This window comes from Pristiophorus japonicus, chromosome 6 (assembly GCF_044704955.1).
Source record: "Pristiophorus japonicus isolate sPriJap1 chromosome 6, sPriJap1.hap1, whole genome shotgun sequence".
Classification (NCBI taxonomy): Eukaryota; Metazoa; Chordata; class Chondrichthyes; family Pristiophoridae; genus Pristiophorus; species Pristiophorus japonicus.
In genome coordinates this window covers 216,686,354-216,707,030 of record NC_091982.1, presented here as the reverse complement: position 1 = coordinate 216,707,030, position 20,677 = coordinate 216,686,354, and the positions used below count along the sequence as shown (strand labels likewise).

General features: G+C 41.0%; 1 protein-coding gene across 4 annotated transcripts in view; it reads right to left on the bottom strand.

The window, feature by feature from the left end:
• Nucleotides 1-11,474: 11,474 nt before the first annotated feature.
• The window catches only part of LOC139265382 (paired box protein Pax-3-like), a 78,252-nt gene continuing 69,049 nt past the window's right edge, over nt 11,475-20,677 (bottom strand). For 3 of the 4 annotated variants that reach the window (XM_070882360.1, XM_070882361.1, XM_070882359.1), the window contains 2 exons: nt 13,349-13,595; nt 11,475-11,509 (listed from right to left, as the gene is read on the bottom strand). In XM_070882360.1, coding sequence (XP_070738461.1) covers nt 11,475-11,509; nt 13,349-13,595 — 282 coding nt within the window. Of the gene's footprint in view, nt 11,510-13,241; nt 13,596-20,677 lie in introns of those variants that run through there. The other variant, XM_070882358.1, reaches the window with a different exon arrangement.

Genomic DNA, 20,677 nt, shown 5'->3' with positions numbered 1-20,677 from the left:
TAATATCTCCAAGTTTGCAGATGACTCTAAACTGGGTGGCGTTGTGAGCTGTGAGGAGGACGCTAAGAGGCTGCAGGGTGACTTGGACAGATTAGGTGAGTGGGCAAATACATGGCAGATGCAGTATAATGTGGATAAATGTGAGGTTATCCATTTTGGGGGCAAAAACACGAAGGCAGAATATTATCTGAATGGCGGCAGACTAGAAAAAGGGGAGGTGCAATGAGACCTGGTTCATCAGTCACTGAAAGTGGGCACGCAGATACAGCAGGCGGTAAAGAAGGCAAATGGTATGTTGACCTTCATAGCTAGACGATTTGAATATAGGAGCAGGGAGGTCTTGCTGCAGTTGTACAGGGCCTCAGTGAGGCCTCACCTGGAATATTGTGTTAGTTTTCGTCTCCAAGTCTGAGGAAGGACGTTCTTGCTATTGAGGGAGTGCAGCGAAGGTTCACCAGACTGATTCCAGGGATGGCTGGGCTGTCATATGAGGAGAGACTGGATCAACTGGGCCTTTATTCACTGGTGTTTAGAAGGATGAGAGGGGATCTCATAGAACCATATAAGCTTCTGACGGGACTGGACAAGTTAGATGCGGGAAGAATGTTCTCGATGTTGGGGAAGTCCAGAACCAGGGGACATAGTCTTAGGATAAGGGGTAGGCCATTTAGGACTGAGATGAAGAGAAACTTCTTCACTCAGAGAGTTGTTGACCTGTGGAATTCCCTGCCACAGAGAGTTGTTGATGCCAGTTCATTGGATATATTCAAGAGGGAGTTAGATATGGCCCTTACGGTTAAGGGGATCAAGGGGTGTGGAGAGAAGGTGGGAAAGGGGTACTGAAGGAATGATCAGCCATGATCTTATTGAATGGTGGTGCAGGCTCGAAGGGCCAAATGGCCTACTCCTGTACCTATTTTCTATGTTTCTATGCAAAGGACCAATGGTCAAGGCATGCATAGTGATCATCTCCCTTGTTTCCTTCTGTACTTTTGGACAGTGCCTGGTATCTGTTAGTTGTTGTATTCCTTTGGATAGTGTTGCAAGTGTTCCCTTTCACTTCAGCTTTTCTTCACTGCTGCCTTTTAAAATTAAATACTACAACAACAACAACAACAACAACTTACATTTATATAGCGCCTTTAACGTAGTAAAACATCCCAAGGTGCTTCACATGAGCGTTTCCAAACATAATTTGACACCAAGCCACAAAAGGAGATAATCTTGGTCAAAGATTATCTTGGTTTAAAGGAGGAAAGGGAGTTGAGAAGTGGAGAGGTTTAGGGAGGGAATTCCAGAGCTTTGGGCCTCGGCAGCTGAACGCATGGCTGCCAATGGTTAAGCGACTAAAATCAGGAATGAGCAAGAGACCGAATTGGAGGAGCGCAGATATCTCAGACGGTTATAGGGATGGAAAAGGTTACAGAGATAGAGAGGGGGGAGGTCATGGAGGGATTTGGAAACAAGCTGAGAATTTTAAAGTCAAAGCAAGTTCTTCCTTTAAGTCTACCTCTGCTTATTCTGTCATTTCTGGTGCCTGAATTCTCACAACATGCTTGATGTTTTCAACTTTTTTGTGGTGTGATATGGCCTGGTGGACTCTTAAATCAGTTGGCTTTAATCCTTTTTGGAGACAGATTGGAACCTGACGCAAGTTACAGAGCCACGTTTGCATCCATAATTGTTTTGTTGCAACAGATAATTGACGAGCAGTGCAATGGCACAGCATGTTGAAGCACCAAGTGACATCATAGGTTAGTAGGGGTCAATGGGGTCGAACATTTAGGACTGAGATGAGAGGTATTTCTTCACTCAGAAGGTTATGAATCTTTGGAATTCTCTATCCCAGAAGGCTGTGGATGCTGAGTCATAGTGTATATTCAAGGCTGAGATAGATTAATTTTTGGACTCTCGGGAAATCAAGGGATATGGAGATCAGGTGGGAAAATGGAGATCAGCCATGAACTTATTGAAAGGTGGAGCAGCCTTAAGCAGCCACATGGCCTACTCTGTTCCTAATTCTTATGTTCTTATGTTCTTAGAACCTAGATTGGCATCCATGATTCCCACGGCTTTGAATTACTGATCCCTGTTGTGTTGCATGAGGAAGCCCCAACTGAAGGCTTGGTGCTTTCCTACAGAAGGAAGGGAAAATTGGAAGAGAGTCAACTCTTGGCTGTTCCATGCACATTTTTACAGTCAGTTTCAAAGTAGCAATGATGGAACGATTGGTTTCATTTGACATCAGTTCCTGCTCGCAGAGATGGAGAGGCGGCAGTGCCGAGTTATGGGGGCAATTGATAATAACATTGTGATTCTCAAGCAGTTAATGAGTCAATACAAATATTGAAAAGTTTGAAAATCCAGCTGTGGAATGGGCAATTGTTGGAGAAATTCAACCTGAAGTCAACCTGTCAATAAGGCCCTGCAAATGCTAGTAAACACAGTGATGTAATGATAGCAGCATAGTATGCAAAGAAGCTGTGAAGCATGGTTGTATGAGACAGACTGGGTCAACACTGTCTCTGTCATGTATCTCACACTACTGTATATAACTGTATCTTACCATGCTATACATGACTGTAACTAGATATGACCTGTAACCGCAAGCATACTTTACCACCAGGGGTGCACTTGCAGGAGACACTGCATACCTGTTCCACACAGGTATATAAAGGTAGGTCTCAGGCAAGTGTGGCACTCGAGAGCTGTAAAATAAAGGTGCAGGTCCTGAATGACCTTGACTTCAGCATGTGCCTCGTGTAAGTATGTACTGCAGAGTCAGGGCTTTACAGTGGCGACGAGTTATGGGATCACAGAATCCACAGAATGGTTACCAACGGCTCAGATGAGAAATACAATGCCGGAGACAATTGGGAGGACTTTATAGAAAGGCTCCAGCAAAGCTTTGTAACCAAAGACTGGTTGGGCGACGATAAGGCAGACAAGAGAAGAGCCCATGTCTTGACCAGCTGTGGCTCGAAAACATATGCCTTAATGAAGGACCTGCTGGCACCCGAGAAACCAGCAAGCAAGTCATTTGAGGAGTTGAGCACGTTGGTGAGAGACCACCTGAAGCCAGCGAGCAGCATACACATGGCAAGACACAGGTTCTACAACTACAGATGCTGTGTGGGCCAGAGCATACCCGACTTTGTGGCGGAACTTCGGAGGCTGGCTAGTTTATGTGAGTTCTCCGATGAACTAAGGAGAGAAGTACTGAGAGACTTTTTTATTGAAGGAATAGGCCACGCAGGCATATTCCGAAAGCTTATAGAGACCAAGAACTTGACCCTAGAGGCAGCAGCAATGGTCGCACAGACATTCTTGGCAGGAGAAGAAGAAATTAGGTTGATCTATACTGCGGGTACGACAACTAACGAAACATCGGAACAAGAGATTCACAGTGTGAAACAAGCCGCTACCCTCACACACAGAGAAAGGCAGGAGAGCAGGCCTTCAACAGCAGGCAGTGGCGCCAGAAGCCATCAAGGGCCACATGAACGGCCGTTCACACCTCATCAACCCACAATGCGAGCAATCAACTACAGACTGAGAGAAGCTCAAGAGAGATCAGCCAGACGCAGCTCATCCTTCGGAAACAATGGAAGCGGTCTGTGATGGAGATGTGGGGGAAGGCACTCAACAAGGAGGTGTCGGTTTCAGCATGCTGCTTGCAGAAATTGCAACTATACAGGACATCTGGCTCGCATGTGCAGAAAAACAGCAGCTCGGCTGGTATACGAATCAGAAGGGTCGGAAAGCGGACCAGAAGACGGTGGGGACAGTGCCCGGGACACCGAGGTACAGCGAGTCAACACGATCAATGTCCACTGTTCTTACAACAAGATGCCTCCAATAATGATGAGGGTCCTACTCAACGGGATACCCGTCAACATGGAACTGGACACGGGAGCTAGTCAATCTCTCATGAGCGTACAACAATTTGAACAGCTGTGGCCGCACAAAAGCAACAGACCAAAACTCACAAGGATCGACAGCAAACTAAGGACCTATACCAAAGAAATCATCCCAATCCTTGGCAGCGCCATGCTCTCAGTCACACACAAAGCACGGTGAACCGACTTCCCCTCTGGATTGTCCCCGGAGATCTCCCAGCACTGTTGGGGAGAAGCTGACTGGCAAAATTAAATTGGAAATGGGATGATGTTCAAGCTATGTCGTCAGAGGAACGAACCTCCTGCTCAACAGTTCTAAGTCGTTTTCAACATCTCTTTCAGCCAGGTGTAGACACCTTCAAAGGGGCTAAAGTTAAAATCTACATCACACAGGATGCCAGACCGGTCCATCACAAGGCTAGAGCTGTGCCTTATGTGATGAGGGAAAAGATTGAACATGAACTGGACCGGCTTCTGCGGGAAGGCATTATCTCACCCGTGGAATTTAGCGACTGGGCAAGTCCCATCGTTCCCATCATGAAGCCTGATGGATCCGTACAAATCTGTGGGGATTACAAGTCTCCCTACAGGACCAATACCCGCTGTCCAGAGCGGAGGACCTATTTGGCACATTGGCTGGAGGAAAACTTTTCTCGAAACTAGATCTTACATCTGCGTATATGACGCAAGAACTGACCGAAGAGTCTAAGCTACTCACCACCATCAATACACATCGAGGCCTTTTCATGTACAATCGATGCCCATTCGGCATCAGGTCCACAGCTGCTATATTCCAGCGCAATGTGGAGAGTCTGCTCAAGTCCATCCCGGGGACGGTTGTGTTTCAAGATGACATACTCATCACGGGCAGGGATACCGACTCCCATCTCCGCAATTTGGAGAAAGTACTAAGTCGATTGGATCGGGTAGGCCTAAGAGTTAAGAAATCCAAGTGTCTGTTTCTCGCACCCGAGGTTGAATTTTTGGGCAGAAGGATTGCCGCTGATGGAATCCGCCCAACAAAATCCAAAACTGAAGCAACTCGTCTGGCACCCTGGCCCCGGAATGTCTCAGAACTGCGCACCTTTCTCGGGCTACTCAATTACTTTGGGAACTTTATGCAGAACTTGAGCACGCTGCTGGAACCTCTCCACGTGCTACTCAGAAAGGGGTACGATTGGTTTTGGGGGGATGCCCAAGAACGCGCCTTCAGTAAGGCACGCAACCTTCTATGTTCCAACAGAGTTTTAGCCTTTTTTGACCCAGGTAAAAAGCTAGTTCTTACATGTGATGCGTCAGCGTACGGGGTCGGGTGCGTTTTACAGCATGTCAATGATGCGGGTAAATTACAACCCATTGCTTATGCCTCCAGGTCACTTTCGTGGGCGGAGCGCGGGTACGGTATGGTTGAGAAGGAGGCGCTCGCGTGCGAGTACGGTGTCAAAAAGATGCACCGATAACTTTTTGGGACCAAGTTCGCGTTAGAAACCGACCACAAACCCCTCACGCCCTGCTATCCGAGTGCAAGTGTATTGTAGCCAAATTTGCTGATGATACAAAGATAGGTGAGAAAGCAAGTTGTGAGGAGGACACAAAGATTCTGCAAAGGGATATAGATAGGTTAAGTGAGTGGGCAAAAATTTGGCAGATGGAGTATAATGTAGGAAAATGTGAGGTTATCCACTTTGGTAGGAAGAATAGAAAAGCAAAATATTATTTAAATGGAGAGAGACTACAGAATGCCATGGTACAGAAGGATCTGGGTGTTCTCGTACATGAAACACAAAAAGTTAGCAGCATGTAATTAGGAAGGCAACTGGAATGTTGGCCTTTATTGCAAGGGGGATGGAGTATAAAAGTAGGGATGTCTTGTTATAAATGTGAGACCACACTTAGAGTACTGCGTACAGTTATTGTCTCCTTATTTAAGGAGGGATATAATAGCATTGGAGACAGTTCACAGAGGGTTCACTAGGTTGATTCCTTGGATGAAGGGAATGTCTTATGTGGAAAGGTTGAGCAGGTTGGGCATGTACTCATTGGCATTTAGAAGAATGAGAGGTGTTATTGAAACACAAGATTCTGAGGGGGCTTGACAGGGTAGATGCTGAGAGGATGTTTCCCCTCATGGGGGAATCTAGAACTAGGGGGGCATAGTTTCAGAATAAGATGTCGCCCATTTAAGACAGAGATGAGGAGGAATTTCTTCTCAGAGGATTATGAATCTTTGGAATTCTCTATTCCAGAGAGTTATGGAAGCTGAGTCATTGAATTTATTCAAGGTTGAGATAGACAGATTCTTGGGGAACAGGCAGGAAAGTGAAGTTGGGGCCAAGATCAGATCAGCCATGATCTTACTGAATGGTGGAGCAGGCTTGAGATGCCGTATGGCCTACTCCTGCTCCTATTTCTTATGTTCTTATGTTCTAACAGCACTTCAAATGCCCTGCCCCTTTCCCATCAAATATCCTGCCACTTTCAGGCATCAATACATTCCCTGCATTTGGTCCAATGGGACCACGCCTCCTGCAGGGGGCGAAAGTAAATTTTGGGGCAGGGACGCTAACGGGGCGATGCGCGCCGCAATGACGTCTCGATCTCTGAATACAGGAGATTGAGGTGCAAAGCCGGAGCGCCGCCACTAAACTCCCACCCAATATGGCGGGAGTCGTTGCCAGTGCCACATCCGGGCAGTAAGGCATTTGCGCCCCATTAGCACCCCCGGGGTGCTAACAGGAGACGCAAATGTACCATATTTCTAGCCCTTGAATTTGCAGTTATATAATAACTTTCACAACTTCACAATGTCCCAAAACATGTTACAGCCAAAAAAGTATTTTTTGAAATGTAGTAATTGTTGTAATGTAGGGAAGGTGGCAGCAAATCTTTGCACAGCAAGGTCCCAAAGGCAGCAATGAGATAAATGACCAGTTCATCTGTTTTGATGATTTTGGCTGAGGGATAAATGTTGTCTGTGACATCAGTGGAATTCTACGCTCTTCTTTGATCAAGTTCCAGTCTTGTCCTTGTTATATTAGGTTTTCCAGCCAGAAACCCAAAGGCCAGAATTTTGCAGTAAGAAAAATGGTGCAGCAATCAGCACTGTGATTAAGGAGTAAATCGGACAACAACTTCCGGCAACCACAGTAATTACAGGCCTGTCAGCCTAACCTCAGTGGTGGGAAAATTATTGGAAAAAATCCTGAAAGACAGGATAAACCTACATTTGGAAAGGCAAGGATTAATTAAGGACAGTCAGCACGGATTTGTTAAGGGAGATCATGCTTAACTAACCTGATTTAATTTTTTGAGGAGGTAACCAAGAGGGTCGATGAGGGTAGTGCATACGATGTAGTATATATGGACTTTAGCAAGGCTTTTGATAAGGTCCCACATAGTAGACTGGTCATGAAGGTTAAAGCCCATGGGATCCAGGGCAAAGTAGCAAGTTGGATCCAAAATTGGCTCGGAGTAAGGAAGCAAAGGGTAATGATCGATGGATGTTTTTTGTGACTGGAAGGATGTATCCAGTGGGGTTCCGCAGGGCTCAGTACTGGGTCCTTTGCTTTTTATGGTATATATCAATGATTTAGATTTGAATATAGGGAGTATGATTAAGAAGTTTGCAGATGACACTAAAATTGGCTGTGTGATTGATAATGAAGAGGAAAGTCATGGGCTGCAGGTGGATATCAATCTACTGGTCAGGTGGGAAGAGCAGTGGCAAATGAATTTAATTCAGAGAAGTGTGAGGTGATTCTCTTTGGGAGGGCTAATAAGGAAAGGGTATACACAATAAGCGGTAGGCCACTTAATAGTGCAGATGAACAAAGGAACCTTGGAGTGCTTGTCCACAGATCCCTGAAAGTAGCAGGCCAGGTGGATAAGGTGGTTAAGAAAGCATACAGAATGCTTGCCTTTATTGGCCGAGGCATAGAATATAAGAGCAGGGAGAATATGCTTAAATTGTACAATGCTTTAGTTAGGCCACAGCTGGAGCACTGCATGCAGCTCTGGTTGCCGTATTATAGGAAGGACGTGATTGCACTAGAGAGGGTGCAGAGGAGATTTACTAGAATGCAGAATCTTAGTTATGAGGACAGCTTTGATAGGCTGGGTTTGTTCTCATTGGAACAGAGGAGGTTGAGAGACCTCATTGAGGTGTACAAAATATTGAGGGGCCTGGACATGGTGGATAGTAAGGGCCTATTTCCATTGGTGGAAGGAATATTATGATGGGGCATAGTTTTAAGGTGGTTAGTGGAAGGTTTAGAGGGGAGTTGAGGGGGAGCTTTTTTACGCAGAGGGTTGTGGGGATCTGGAACTCGCTGCCTGGAAGAGTGGTGGCTGCAGAAACCCTCATCACTTTTAAGAGATGGTTGGATGGGCACTTAAAGTGCCATAACCTGCAGGGTTATGGACCTAGAGCTGGTAATTGGGATTAGACTGGATGACCTTTTGTTGAATGGTGCAGGTATAATGGTAAATACTGCAGGGAATAGAGTATGGCCAGGATGACCTCCTAGACTAGTTTCGATCACCTGGATGGATCAGAGAGGAATTTCCCCAAATTTTTTCCCCCAAAATTGGCCTGGGTTTTTATCTGGTTTTTGCCTCTCCCAGGAGATCACATGGCTCCAGTTGGGGTAGAGTGTAGAATGTTTCAGTATAAGGAGTGTCGCAGTTGTGTGAGGCGGTGTGGTTGGGCTTGGTGCTCTTTGCCTTTCCATCATTGTTCATAGGTTTATATGTAACCTTTAGGGCTGTTAACCAAGGGCCTTGCAGCTCTTTGTCGGCCAACGTGGACACAATGGGCCGAAATGGCCTTCCTCTGTACTGTAAATTTTTATGTTTCTATGTTTCTAACTACACATGCACAGTTAAATGCAGAAGTCAAGAAGTTGCTGTTCGAGATTCCATGCTCCTCCAGAAGCTGCCCTCTACTGGTATCTCACTGAGAGACTTAGCATTCAAATACATGCAATGATGGGAAGTTGGATATTTACCCACAAGGTACCCACTAAACACACCACAAAAAGTTAGAGCTGTCCAGTTAAGTATAAGTGAATTTTTAATGGCGTGGTAAATCTTAATTACTGCCAAACAACCTCTCTGGCACTGAGAATTTATTTTAGAAGTGTGGAATCTCATTCCTTCAGATTTTAATTATTGTTGAAGATTTAATCAAATTAAAATATTTTTTTAATACTTTTTCTATCTTTCTCTTTTATTTCTCTCTCTTAATCCAATCTTTCTTTCCTTCTCTTCATTTCGCTTTCTGTACATGATTTTACATTGCATTAAATATTCCAACTTACACTTCCTGATTCAGACTCTGTGCCTCAGTAAGTATTCTTCAATCTGATTGGTTGAGGAGACACACCGTTGCTTGTTCTGTTCACACAGGTACCAGTTCTCCAGCAGGGAGTGCCGCGCTTTTCAGCGCTCTACTTACCACAAATTATAGTGTAAAAGTCCACAAAAAGTCTGTGGGCAAGTGGAAGTGCAATGAATAATGCGTGCCATTCATTCACCACTGATCGCAAAATCCGGGCCAATATTATTAGGAATCCATTGCACTATTTATAGCCATATATGATAAATAGGACTCATTGGTTGATTTTCTTAGCTGTTTATTTTTTATTATAAATAGTAAATATTCACTGTGTTTGTACAGGAAAGAGAATCTTTACATCAAGGCTGTATTTTGCAGTCAAATGACAAACAGAAGGTTAGATGACAGACACTACAAAACATTCAGTTCCATTCAGTTCCATCACCCTTTAAAACCAGGATGTGACAAAAGAGGTCACATCATCTACATCATTGTACGTAATGGCAGTAATTATCTAACTTGTTTCTACATGCTAAGCAAAAATGTACATATCATGAGATACATGCTAAGTTCTAAAATAGTTGAATATATAGGAATAAATAATAGCCTCTCTATGAATGCCTATGCTGCAATGCAACAACTTAACAGGTTGATATCATAATCATAATTAAGTTTATGAACAAGATCATGGGAAATATTACCACAAACTTCTACAAGTATATAAACATCAAGCTACCAAATGTTCTGTGTGATTTTGGAACCATATTTGTGAAAGGTTGTATGATAATGTCCATATTGCCACTATATTTTAAGCATTTAGCAGAAAGGTAGTAACAGTCCATTATGAACGATTCCTGAAATTCCTACTATCTACAAATACCATTCCTCTAGTCTTACTAAAATAAGATATGGTTTTCAGTCTGTGATATAAACATTACACATGTTGTTTTTCTACACATCAGATTTTAAAGTTGAGAATTTTATGTACAATATCAATGGAATGTATATTTTCCTCAGCTCTTGTATATTCTTAACAATGGCCAAAATACCTGTCAGTAAACATCTTATATAGTCAACCAATTAAATTACAATGATGTCAAGAAAAAAATAGAATACAGTACAATACTTTCAAGAAATACCATGGTAGACACAGAAGTACATAATATTGCACATTGCTGTTTCATCACTAAAGCTAGAGTTAGTTTGTTGCTTTTGTTCTTTTTGCACTGAATACATTTTGATAATATACCTAATTATGGAACTTTAAACAGCTCCATTTATTTCTGACTAAAGGACACCCTTCCTTCATATTACTTGGTCCTTTATTTGGGTGATTTTAAACCATTCATTGGCAGAGACAGAAACCAGAGTGGCCCTTGTGGTAAACGTTTAGATTAAAAAAGGAAATGATGGTTGTTTACATGTTGTTTTGTCATTGACTACTACTTCAAAATACTTCAGTTGTAATAGTTTAATCTATTGCCATGGGGACCAACCCTAAAAATGATCAGTGAAGTTTGCCCTCGAAGTTAATTTTGGAGTCAAGCCACATGTGGTGTCACAATTTAATGAGAATCAATGAGCCATTGGTGACTAAATGAGTATTGTTTGGTAAATTGGTAACCAGCAAATAGAGGTTAATGTAGTGGAGAGCTACCATGTAGTGGATATTATTCCACTAGCCAGGATCTGCAAGCCAAGTAAACCATGGCAAAATATTCTACAGGTCATTCATAATTAAATGAACAGGATGTTTTGAAGTAGAAGTGTTTTTCTTTTGTGAGAGTGGTTCATTGAATTAACAGCCACCCCTGTAGAAATGGTTCTAAATCAGTTTTTCACTATAATCCTGATCAAGTTACACAGATATAATTAATATTGAATGCTTGAAGCATGCACAATATTTCATTATTGTGGCAATAGCATGGAAAGCATTCTTACTCATCATTTACTGAATGATTGCCACAAATCCTTAATCGTATGTGTGGGCCACAAATGGAAATTAAATTTCTCCACCTTCTCTAAACAGAAGAGCCAATGTCTAAGGCAAAAGAAGTAATATTAAACCAAAACTTAGAACAAGGGACTCTTCTTTTGATCACAAATGAAAACCATTATCAGAGAAAGACAAGAGTTGGTTTGTTTCTGAGGAACAGATCCAACCGTTGTGGGCATCATAGTCCCATTATGTTTGTGTGTCCAGAACAAGGGTCGTTTCAACTTTTTATGGACATTTTCACTCATGCTATATCTGGCTTCAGATAATGAAAGGCACCTGTAATGGAAGTAAAAGAAACTTAGGAATGCTTCTTGTGACAACATCGTTGCAAGGGGCCATGTCAAATGCAGGTACAATGTTGTCAGGGGTAATCATGACCTGCCAAAACTATGAGGGTTACTTTGTTTATATTAGGACAAGTTTGACAGTACCACACGGATCCAGGAATATTGTCCAAGATGATGCCTGATTTGGCCTTTTTTGGAACATGTGTTTTTAATAGTGACATTCCAGTGGCTGTTTTATTTTTTGACAGACCTTGGCCTTAGGTTCTACATAAATGGCAAGCATATATTAGGTCTCGGCAATTAATCATATCAAGATGCTGCTGACAGCACTGAAGATAATTGTATATAGTGCTTTAACTCAGCCCGTCAACAAAATTATTTTATTGGAAATAGGCAGAACTTTTAAGTGCATGGCAATGTTTATTTGTGGATATTTTGTACCCATTATCTGAGTGATCTAACCCAATTTGTTGACTTTCCAGTGAGCTCATTATAACGAAGACTCTTCTTGCCAAAATGAACTTTTATTCCATTTGTGCTAACTCCCTTTTATGAACCAACAGGAGCACTGTAATCACAACCTTAGATTTGTTTAGCATCTCAGTTGTGGAGGAAGGGAAGCTTAAGAGGAAAGATTTACCAATTAATGTTAATATATCAATCATAGCATCTTTAAGCCTTCACAAGTATAAAAGACATGTAGAGTGCAAAAAACGTTAACAGGTTGAAATTCCAATCTGTGCACTGGTTAATGCGTCCACATCAAATTTTTCTGTATGTTCTTTTGCTGGAGTTGTAAACCTGTCTAGTTAAATGAGTTAATGACTGTTCAAATAGCATACACAGAATTTGATAACGCAATAACCAGTGGATTAAAAAGAGTAGGCAGAGAGTTTTCAATCCCTGCATTATCACTGAATAAAACTCGTATTTCTGAAGTAAAATATGATACAATTCACAAACCTTCCATTCCAGTGAAAATCAAGATAAAAAAGTAATGGACTGAAGTTTTGCACTGCACGCCAACTAAAAACAGATACTGTGTCACTTAGTTAGAAAGGAATATAAGAGAGATGTTGACTAAGCTTTAGTTAGTATAGTTCAAAGCAAACATTTCTTTTAAAAAATCTGGGTTAAAACTATAATAGGACAGCCTATAAATAATTAAAAAGTTAATGTTCTTTTTTCAGTAATTAAAGCAATAGCCCAGCTAATATAAGAAATAAAGTATCATCTGGCTGCATGCTATAAAGACAGATGTTTACAGCCATGAGATTAAATATTTTCATGGTAACAGATTTTTGGCAGCCTAATAGAACTAGAGGGGAAAAAAGTTGAATGTAGTCCGGCCAGACTGTGGTAACTTTCAACGTGTAGACTGCTATCCGAATACAGGGCAAGACATTACATTTTCCGATCTTAGAACAACACAGAAAAATGTCAACCTTACTTTTGTTTCTCAAATTTAGCATCATTTTAATTCTGAAAAGTCTGTGTGCTGATATTGGCCCGTCCCCTCATTATGGTTCCTCTGAATCAAATAAAAATGTTGACCGAATACTAATTTTTCTTTCCATTAACTTTTGTATGCTCTGCTTGTGGATATGGCTGGGATGTTGCACTATGTGCCAAACATACTAAATGAGCAATATACTTTGCAATTATTTCAAAACATATTTTTACACAAGACTAATAAGTCATACTGAATTTCACATTCATCATCAAAGTTTGTACACTGAGTCACACATTTTAATACAAATCGATGAAGGATGGGGTGGGTAGGCATTTTTATAGCTAAATGTATTGCTTAGATTTACATGGCACTTACTTTGCCCATATTGTCCATACTGGTATCCTGCCACTGAATCCATGCTGTAACCTGAGGAGCTGTAAGTTGATGGGCAGTATGACTGAGAGGTGGGCAAGCTGTCGAGAGATTTCATAGGGTCCAGCCGCTGACTACAGCTGGCAGAAACTGAAGTGGATGGTTCCAGACCTCCAGTTAGTGGTGACAGGGCATAGTCAGTTTGTGGTTGGTGTGGTACACCACCAGGATTTGCCAGGAGTCCCATTACCTGCGGAAATGTTCAATTGCACTGTTAATAATATACCAATACCAAAGCTATATTTTATTTACACATTATTATTTGTACAGTATTTTAATGCACTTCACACAGATCATTATGCAGTGAGGTTGTGATCCCTAATGTTAAGTGTTGCAATTTTGTCCAGCACTCTTGGTGAATCTAACAATATGAGCACAATAAAAAATTACAGAACATATTGCAGTAATCCAAAGGTAGTTTTTTCATCCTATACTTCATTTTCAAGACAAACCAGAAAAGAACAATGAGACATGATTTATAAACTGAGGAAACTGTGAGGAAAGAATGATCTGTGGCATTATTTCTTTTAAATTAGGACTGCAAACCTATGAAATAAGCCCCTAAGGACTGTAACAAATTCAGTTAGATCATTTAAAACATAAAGTTGACGAGTTTCTGGTTCAGCAAGAAGTGGAAGAACAATTGATTTGATTCTGGAGCAGGATGATGCTGACACTGCGATCTGGATTTTCCTCTACTATCCCACCTCAAATCAGACAGGACAGTGGTAGAAACAGTGAGGAAAAATAAGAATGTAAGGGCTACCACAGCCTCCCTGCTCCAGCATGATTTCCCTCCCCAGCCAACCCCCACCTGGACCATTGCTAGCCGCCCTTTCCCTACACCTTGCATGTAAAAGCCAATGGAGGCAGGTCCCAAGTTCCAGCTGCACTTTCTTCCTGCCTACCATTCTTTCCACTGCTCCCCAGCACCACCATGTAAAGCCTGGCGATAGACCTTGGGGTACTGGCACAAAGGTCACAAAGTGTCCTGATGGTGGAAGAGGGGCTAGGAGCAGCTTCTTATCCATCCATTTTGGCCCAATTCCTCACCTGCTGAAGGTCTCTACCAAGGCCTTTGGTAAGTGAGTTGCTACAGTCTTCAGAGCCTTGTGGCCCCTTTAAAATGGCCTCTCACTTCTGGTGCTGCAGGGATCCTGCCAGGAGTTCGCCATTAGTAGATAATGACTCCTGACCCAGGAAGCTGAGCCATGGTCATGGTGGGATTGGGATAACAGAAAATCCAGCCCAGTCTATTTAAACAATGCCAGAATGAGTACAAAAAGAATGAGCTGAGTAGGCCAAATGGCCTTTCTCTTTCCTAGTTTTCTTTATATTCTCAAGTGGAGCATGTAGAAAAAATGAGAATGGTTGCTGTTGAGTGACTTGGAGATTTGGCAGGTATCCAAGACATTGTGCCAGGATGTAGGAGCAAGGAGTACACACAAACACACAAAAGTAAAGGACCGGAAAAGACCAGCTGGTCCACCAAACTTGTCCGTTTGACTTCTACAGACCATCACCGTTATCCCCACCAACACCACCCCCACCCCCACCCCCAACACCACCACCACCTCATCAACAGCAAGAGAGACTCTCCACTTCAACCAACCTAATGTTCCTATATTTTCCAGATGTTGAAGATTTAGCAAAGACTGCTGGATAATATTAGATGATATGATTGGTTTGCATTCAAGGTCAACGTCTGTGATTCAAATAGCTAACTTTAAAATAAATATATATATTTTTTTATTGCATTTTTAAGAGTTCTCTTAGTTTCAGGTACAACTTTAGACACAAAAGTAAAAGAGTATTGTCAGCTCCTACAGATTACACTCAGTCAATTTTTGAAAGGTTACAATGGAACGTATATCTTTGCTTTAAATTTATGCAGTATCATCTTCCACAAACATAAAAAGCAGCACTCAAAAGTAAAATTGCTGCCAATTTATAAACAGGTACAGGATAGTCGACTGAAGAGTAATTTCTTGTCAAAGACAATTTACATCTATAGACCAATTTTCTGATCAAATAACAGTGAAAAGGTGAAATCCTCATAAGAATAATTTTAATTGAGAGTACATTTTTTTGGTTGGGAAAGGACAATGCTACTTTTTCCTAAGAGGAACTTGATACACTCTCTTTAATATTTCTATAACCCAAGGCGTTGTGGTATTCTTTCAATTGTATGAACCTACCCAAAGGCAAAACCTTAATATGTTTGGAGGTATGCCAGTGAAAGGATTAAATATGTTAAAGTTTCCTGTTGCTCACACAAATTCCGTTTATGACCCTGAATGTCCACCAATGCAATTTATTAAGTGCTAATTGTTCTTTGGCAAAGTCGGAAAAGGGAAAACTTGCTAGGAAAATAAGATAACTTGAAAGTTTGCAACACAACCTCCACTTCAGTGTAAGTTGTTCCTAAATGTTGCAATATAAACAACCAACCTCGTGTGCTGAACATTTAAATTACTTTTTTGTAAATGAACAATTTTAATTATTTGTCTGTTTCCTAAAAAGTGGAGTTAGACAAAAAAAAGTTACACTTGGCTTTCTATAAACTACAGATTATTTTCTTTAAAAATTGCTAAATCTTTGTACCACAATCAGATCATTCAATTGAAACAAATGCGACAAAGAATGTTGAACAAAATTAAACATTTACACAAAATTGCACTCCCCCCTCTAGGCACAGTTTTGATAGTGGATTAATCATATTTAGTTTGCTAAGGATTAAAATGAGATAAAATGGGAAACTTTGATGCTCAGAGGAGGATTGTGTATTTAAGTGTCACATTTGGATTTTAGATATCAAAATAGCGGTCAATCAGAGGTGATTTTATATGTTGAAATTCTATACCTGCATCAGGATTTTACTCATAAGGTGGGATGGTTTGCACTCGTTAAATTTTAATGGCCCAGAATTTGCAGTTGTAATGATGGCATAACTGTCAGCGCTCGCCATCATTACTGTGTAAAAGCGACAGCAACTTCTGGCACATGTGCAGTTAAATGCAGAAATCTGGAAATTGCTGTCAGTGATACCCTGCTCCTCCAGAGGGTGCGCTGTTGCAGTCTTCACAGATGGAGTCAATTAGAAATCACTGATTTGACATGAACTTCAACTTTTTATGCACTATTCTCTCTGTAAAAACCCTTGAAAAAGTTAAGCATTGTTGAATGAGGTACAACTGAGTTTTTAAATGATGTACTGAGTCATAATTCCAGTTGAACAACCTCTCTGGTCCTGAAAATTGTATATGTGTGGAGTGTCATTCCTTCCAGTCCATGATTAAAAAATTCCATGAATTAGATTTTATTTTTATAAAGTTTGTTTATGATATTTCATCTTCTATCTTAATTGCATGTGTATGTCACAATCTTTATTTTGCTTTCTGTAAAATGATTAAAAAGTGTATTGATCAAATTTGTTTTTTACTTCCTGGTTTGCTGTCTGTGAGAATTCTTCAATATAATTGGCTACTCAGCCTGTTTGATAACATCACTGTTACTGGACACCACAGATCCACTACTGATGGCGCCAGATGGAAAGTCACGTCAGAAAAGGGGAAATCGACACCTGCGTTCCCGCTAAAACTTTGTTGGCTGCTTTCTTCGCAGTCCGCAACAAGCATCGTCACTACACAGGAGAGTGGGGGCAAGTGGTATCTTGGTCCCTATCACTAGTCATTGATTCTTACTGGAAAATGTATGTCTATGGGTGTAGGGTGTGATCTACCAAAAGTTGAATAACTTGTTAAGATTCACAGTCTCGGCTCACATGTGTAGAGTGGCAATTCGGATGAGGTGCTGAAGGGTGACTAATGCCTGTGGAACTGTAGTCTAGTTTGAGTCAGCACCTTCAAGAGGAGAACAGAGAAAGTTAGAGGGTAGATGGAAAAAAAACACTTAAAAATAAGTTCTGGAAATGAATAGCATCTTTTATGTTTGACTTTTGTTGAATAATTTTGGAAACTTCACTCTTTCAATTTGTCACAAGACTTCTTCTGAAAGCATAATTCAAGGATTATTTTGAAAATTCGTTTCCATGATCAAAAACATTATTTGGATTAAATGCACCTTTTGTGTGTTTTAGTTAGTGGTCCTGCCGATGCAGTATTATCACAAGTTAGCCATCTACCAATGATAGCCATTTCAAATGCACGTTGACTATGGAATCCATTAACTGCTTACATTGATTTCCAATAATATTTTAGCATAAAAATTCAGAAAATCAATTTTTTTAGAACTGTTTGTGACAAACCCTTACATGTCCATTGAGTAATGTTTTCTGCCGTGAGTGGTTTACTGCTGATAAGAATGCTCCAGGAATCAACCTGCAGTTGATTAACAGCAAAATAATTAGATTTTAGTAATTTCTGCATGGTTCTTTGAAAACAAGAAAAAGAAAGTAGCCTGGAGGCACAGAGTGTCAGCTAAGGTATTTCAATGTGACCTTCTCACTTAAAGCATGGAGTTACAGGAAGGGCAGAACTAGTCTGCACCAAATCATACTGCAAATACTGAATGAAAGCAGGACTAGTCTAGAGCATCCACCCCCTGTCTGTGGGTACCAGGGTGTTTCCATCAGTAAATAAATGATTTTCTGAATGCCCAAGAGTAAAAGATTAATTTATTGGAGAATTGACAATTTTCAGTTTTGAATTTTGTAAGACTCATAGTTTAGACAAAATAAGAAGTATGTTGGCGTTCAATCAACAGTGCATTACTCCTTCTCTCCAGAAAAGAACCTTTCCAACATTTTCAACCTCTGGCCTCTCTCAGATGAGATTACTAAAAAAGCACCATTTTATTCCATAGACTAATGTCCACTGGGAACAAAGTTAAGACAACAAAAACTCATTTAACTTGGTATTAAGCATTGAGATGAATTCACAAATTCATGGGGAAATTTATAGTGAATGGGAAAGAAACTAAAACCTTCTCAATAGTCTAAAGGCTGTATTGGTTTTCAATTTTATAGCAATTTAACCTCAGAATGAAATCATTGAAATATATTATGTACTTTATTAAATCATATTTATGAGAAAAGAATGAGATAGGTACCTTTATTGTGATACAATAGTTGTGATGAATTGCATAGATCTATGACACACTATAAAACGGCACATACACTCTCAACAACATACATTTTAATTGCAAAAAAGTTCACATATTTGGCAAAACTAGCCCCTGTTTACCTTTTATAAAATTTGATTTATAAGTTACATTTGAGGCTGTTTATTATTGGTTAACTGTGGCTACAAGATAAATGTTAGCTGTGCACTAAAAAACATTACTAAAAACATTATTTCCATTTTGTAAGTACTGTAACTAGTGTGGATGCGAAATACTGTCAGAATCCATTGAAACCCTTCTGCAAAAGCTGAGAGCAAAATCTTAGTATATTATTTATGTCATGTTAAAGGTATATTCTACAGGTAAGCTAAGGGTTTTTGATCAGGGCCCAGGAGAGGCATAGTTCAGGGCCCAGCAGAGGCGAGGGTCATGGGGCAGCACGGGCCAGCCCACACTGCAATATGTGTGAGCACTAGGTCCGTGCAGCAGAGCTGGTCTCCAGTCATCTTGGCTAATCTTTGCCACTGGACCTAGCTCTGCCAAGCCCGCATGGTGGCTGGTGTGCAACGGCCACCACACGTTAAAAAAATCCACGCACAGGCATCTTCCACCCTTCAACATGTAATTCAAGAGCTGGAATATTAGGTCCTTCATTGAAACACATGTGAACTCATCCCTTTTTGGCATGGAAGCAAGTCATCCTCGATATGAGGGACCGTCTATGATAATGAGGGGTTTTTGTTCCAAGGAACCCTTGTTTACAAAAATCTATGCACCATTTCATATCAGGAAGTGACAGAACACTGCTTAGTGACCTTTAACAAACTGAAGGCAGTAACAAATTCATGTTCAGTTACAGTTAACAGCTCAACTTGAGATTGAACTATACTGCCTTTATGCTGCAATTTTGGCACTAGTACCATGTCTAGAATTTTGGTGTGCTGGAAAATGTTAATACTAATACAGCCTCCTATCTATTATATTTTTAATAATCCAGAGAGCTGCTGACCTGGAAATCTCAGCGGGTCAGGCAGTATCTGTGGAGAGAAATCATTGACCTGAAACGTTAACTCTGCTTTCTCTCCACAGATGCTGCCTGACCCGCTGAGATATGCAGCATTTCCAGTTTTTATTCCATATTCCAGCATCTGCAGTATTTTGCTTTTTATGAGCTGTTGACCTGGTTGGCTTATCTCAATAAGTAAAAGTCTCACGAGCAATTAGGGGCCTGCCTTATTATGGACCCTTGCTCACATCACTCCACAATTGTTCTAAATAAATGAACACAGCATTAAAGAACATTGGCCCCAAAAATGTACAGGCCTTCTGGTGAACTCCCCATAACTTCAGCTTGAGTTCAGTGGAAGGCCTTAAAAATAGGCCAGTACTCGGATACGCTGGTCCCAGCCCTTCCTGCAAATTTTGGGAACCTCTTGTCCATCCCCAAACACGATCCCATGCATTAAAGGAGGAAGCACAAGAGCAGAGAGTTCCTGCTTCTCCTGCTGCTTGCCCAATGTTAATTAGGTGCTTTTCCATTGACCCAGCAACTCTGGCAGAGTCAGTGCTGGAGGGCACCGTGAGTACAATCCCGGTTTGTAACAATTTGGAGCCAATGACCGCTTTAGGTTCTAAGTCTAACCTGAAATTGACTGCATCTATAGCACATGTAAATACTGTGAAACTGTTTCCTGTGGCTGAATTAGAATAAATGCTTTTAAAATATGTAATCAATACCGTAATTATACTTTGAGTTCTGCATCAGAGTAGGCCATGCCACTCTGTTGCAGATCTACAGCATAATTCCAGAAATCTGGAGTTCTAGTGTGTTTAGTACTTGCGATCCTGCATCATATCATGCTTTTAAAAGATCTTACCAAGCCTCCTACAGTCATTTTCATCTCTAATGACTAAAAAGGGCTCACTATCTTGCCAGCTTTTTCTAATCATTGGAAATCTTACTGGTAGTCAGAAATCAGTACCTACAAATCTGTGCATGTGATTACATGAGCATTCAGATTTTGATATTTCCTCTACACCACAACAGTAGAACTGAGCAACATTACTTCATCTGCCTGCTCACATTGCTGTTCTAAATGCAGCAGATTGTACATCGGTTCCTACAGTATACCTCGACATATAAGATTCAGTGAATGTCAAGATTATATGCTTTAAGATTGGAGGCACCAG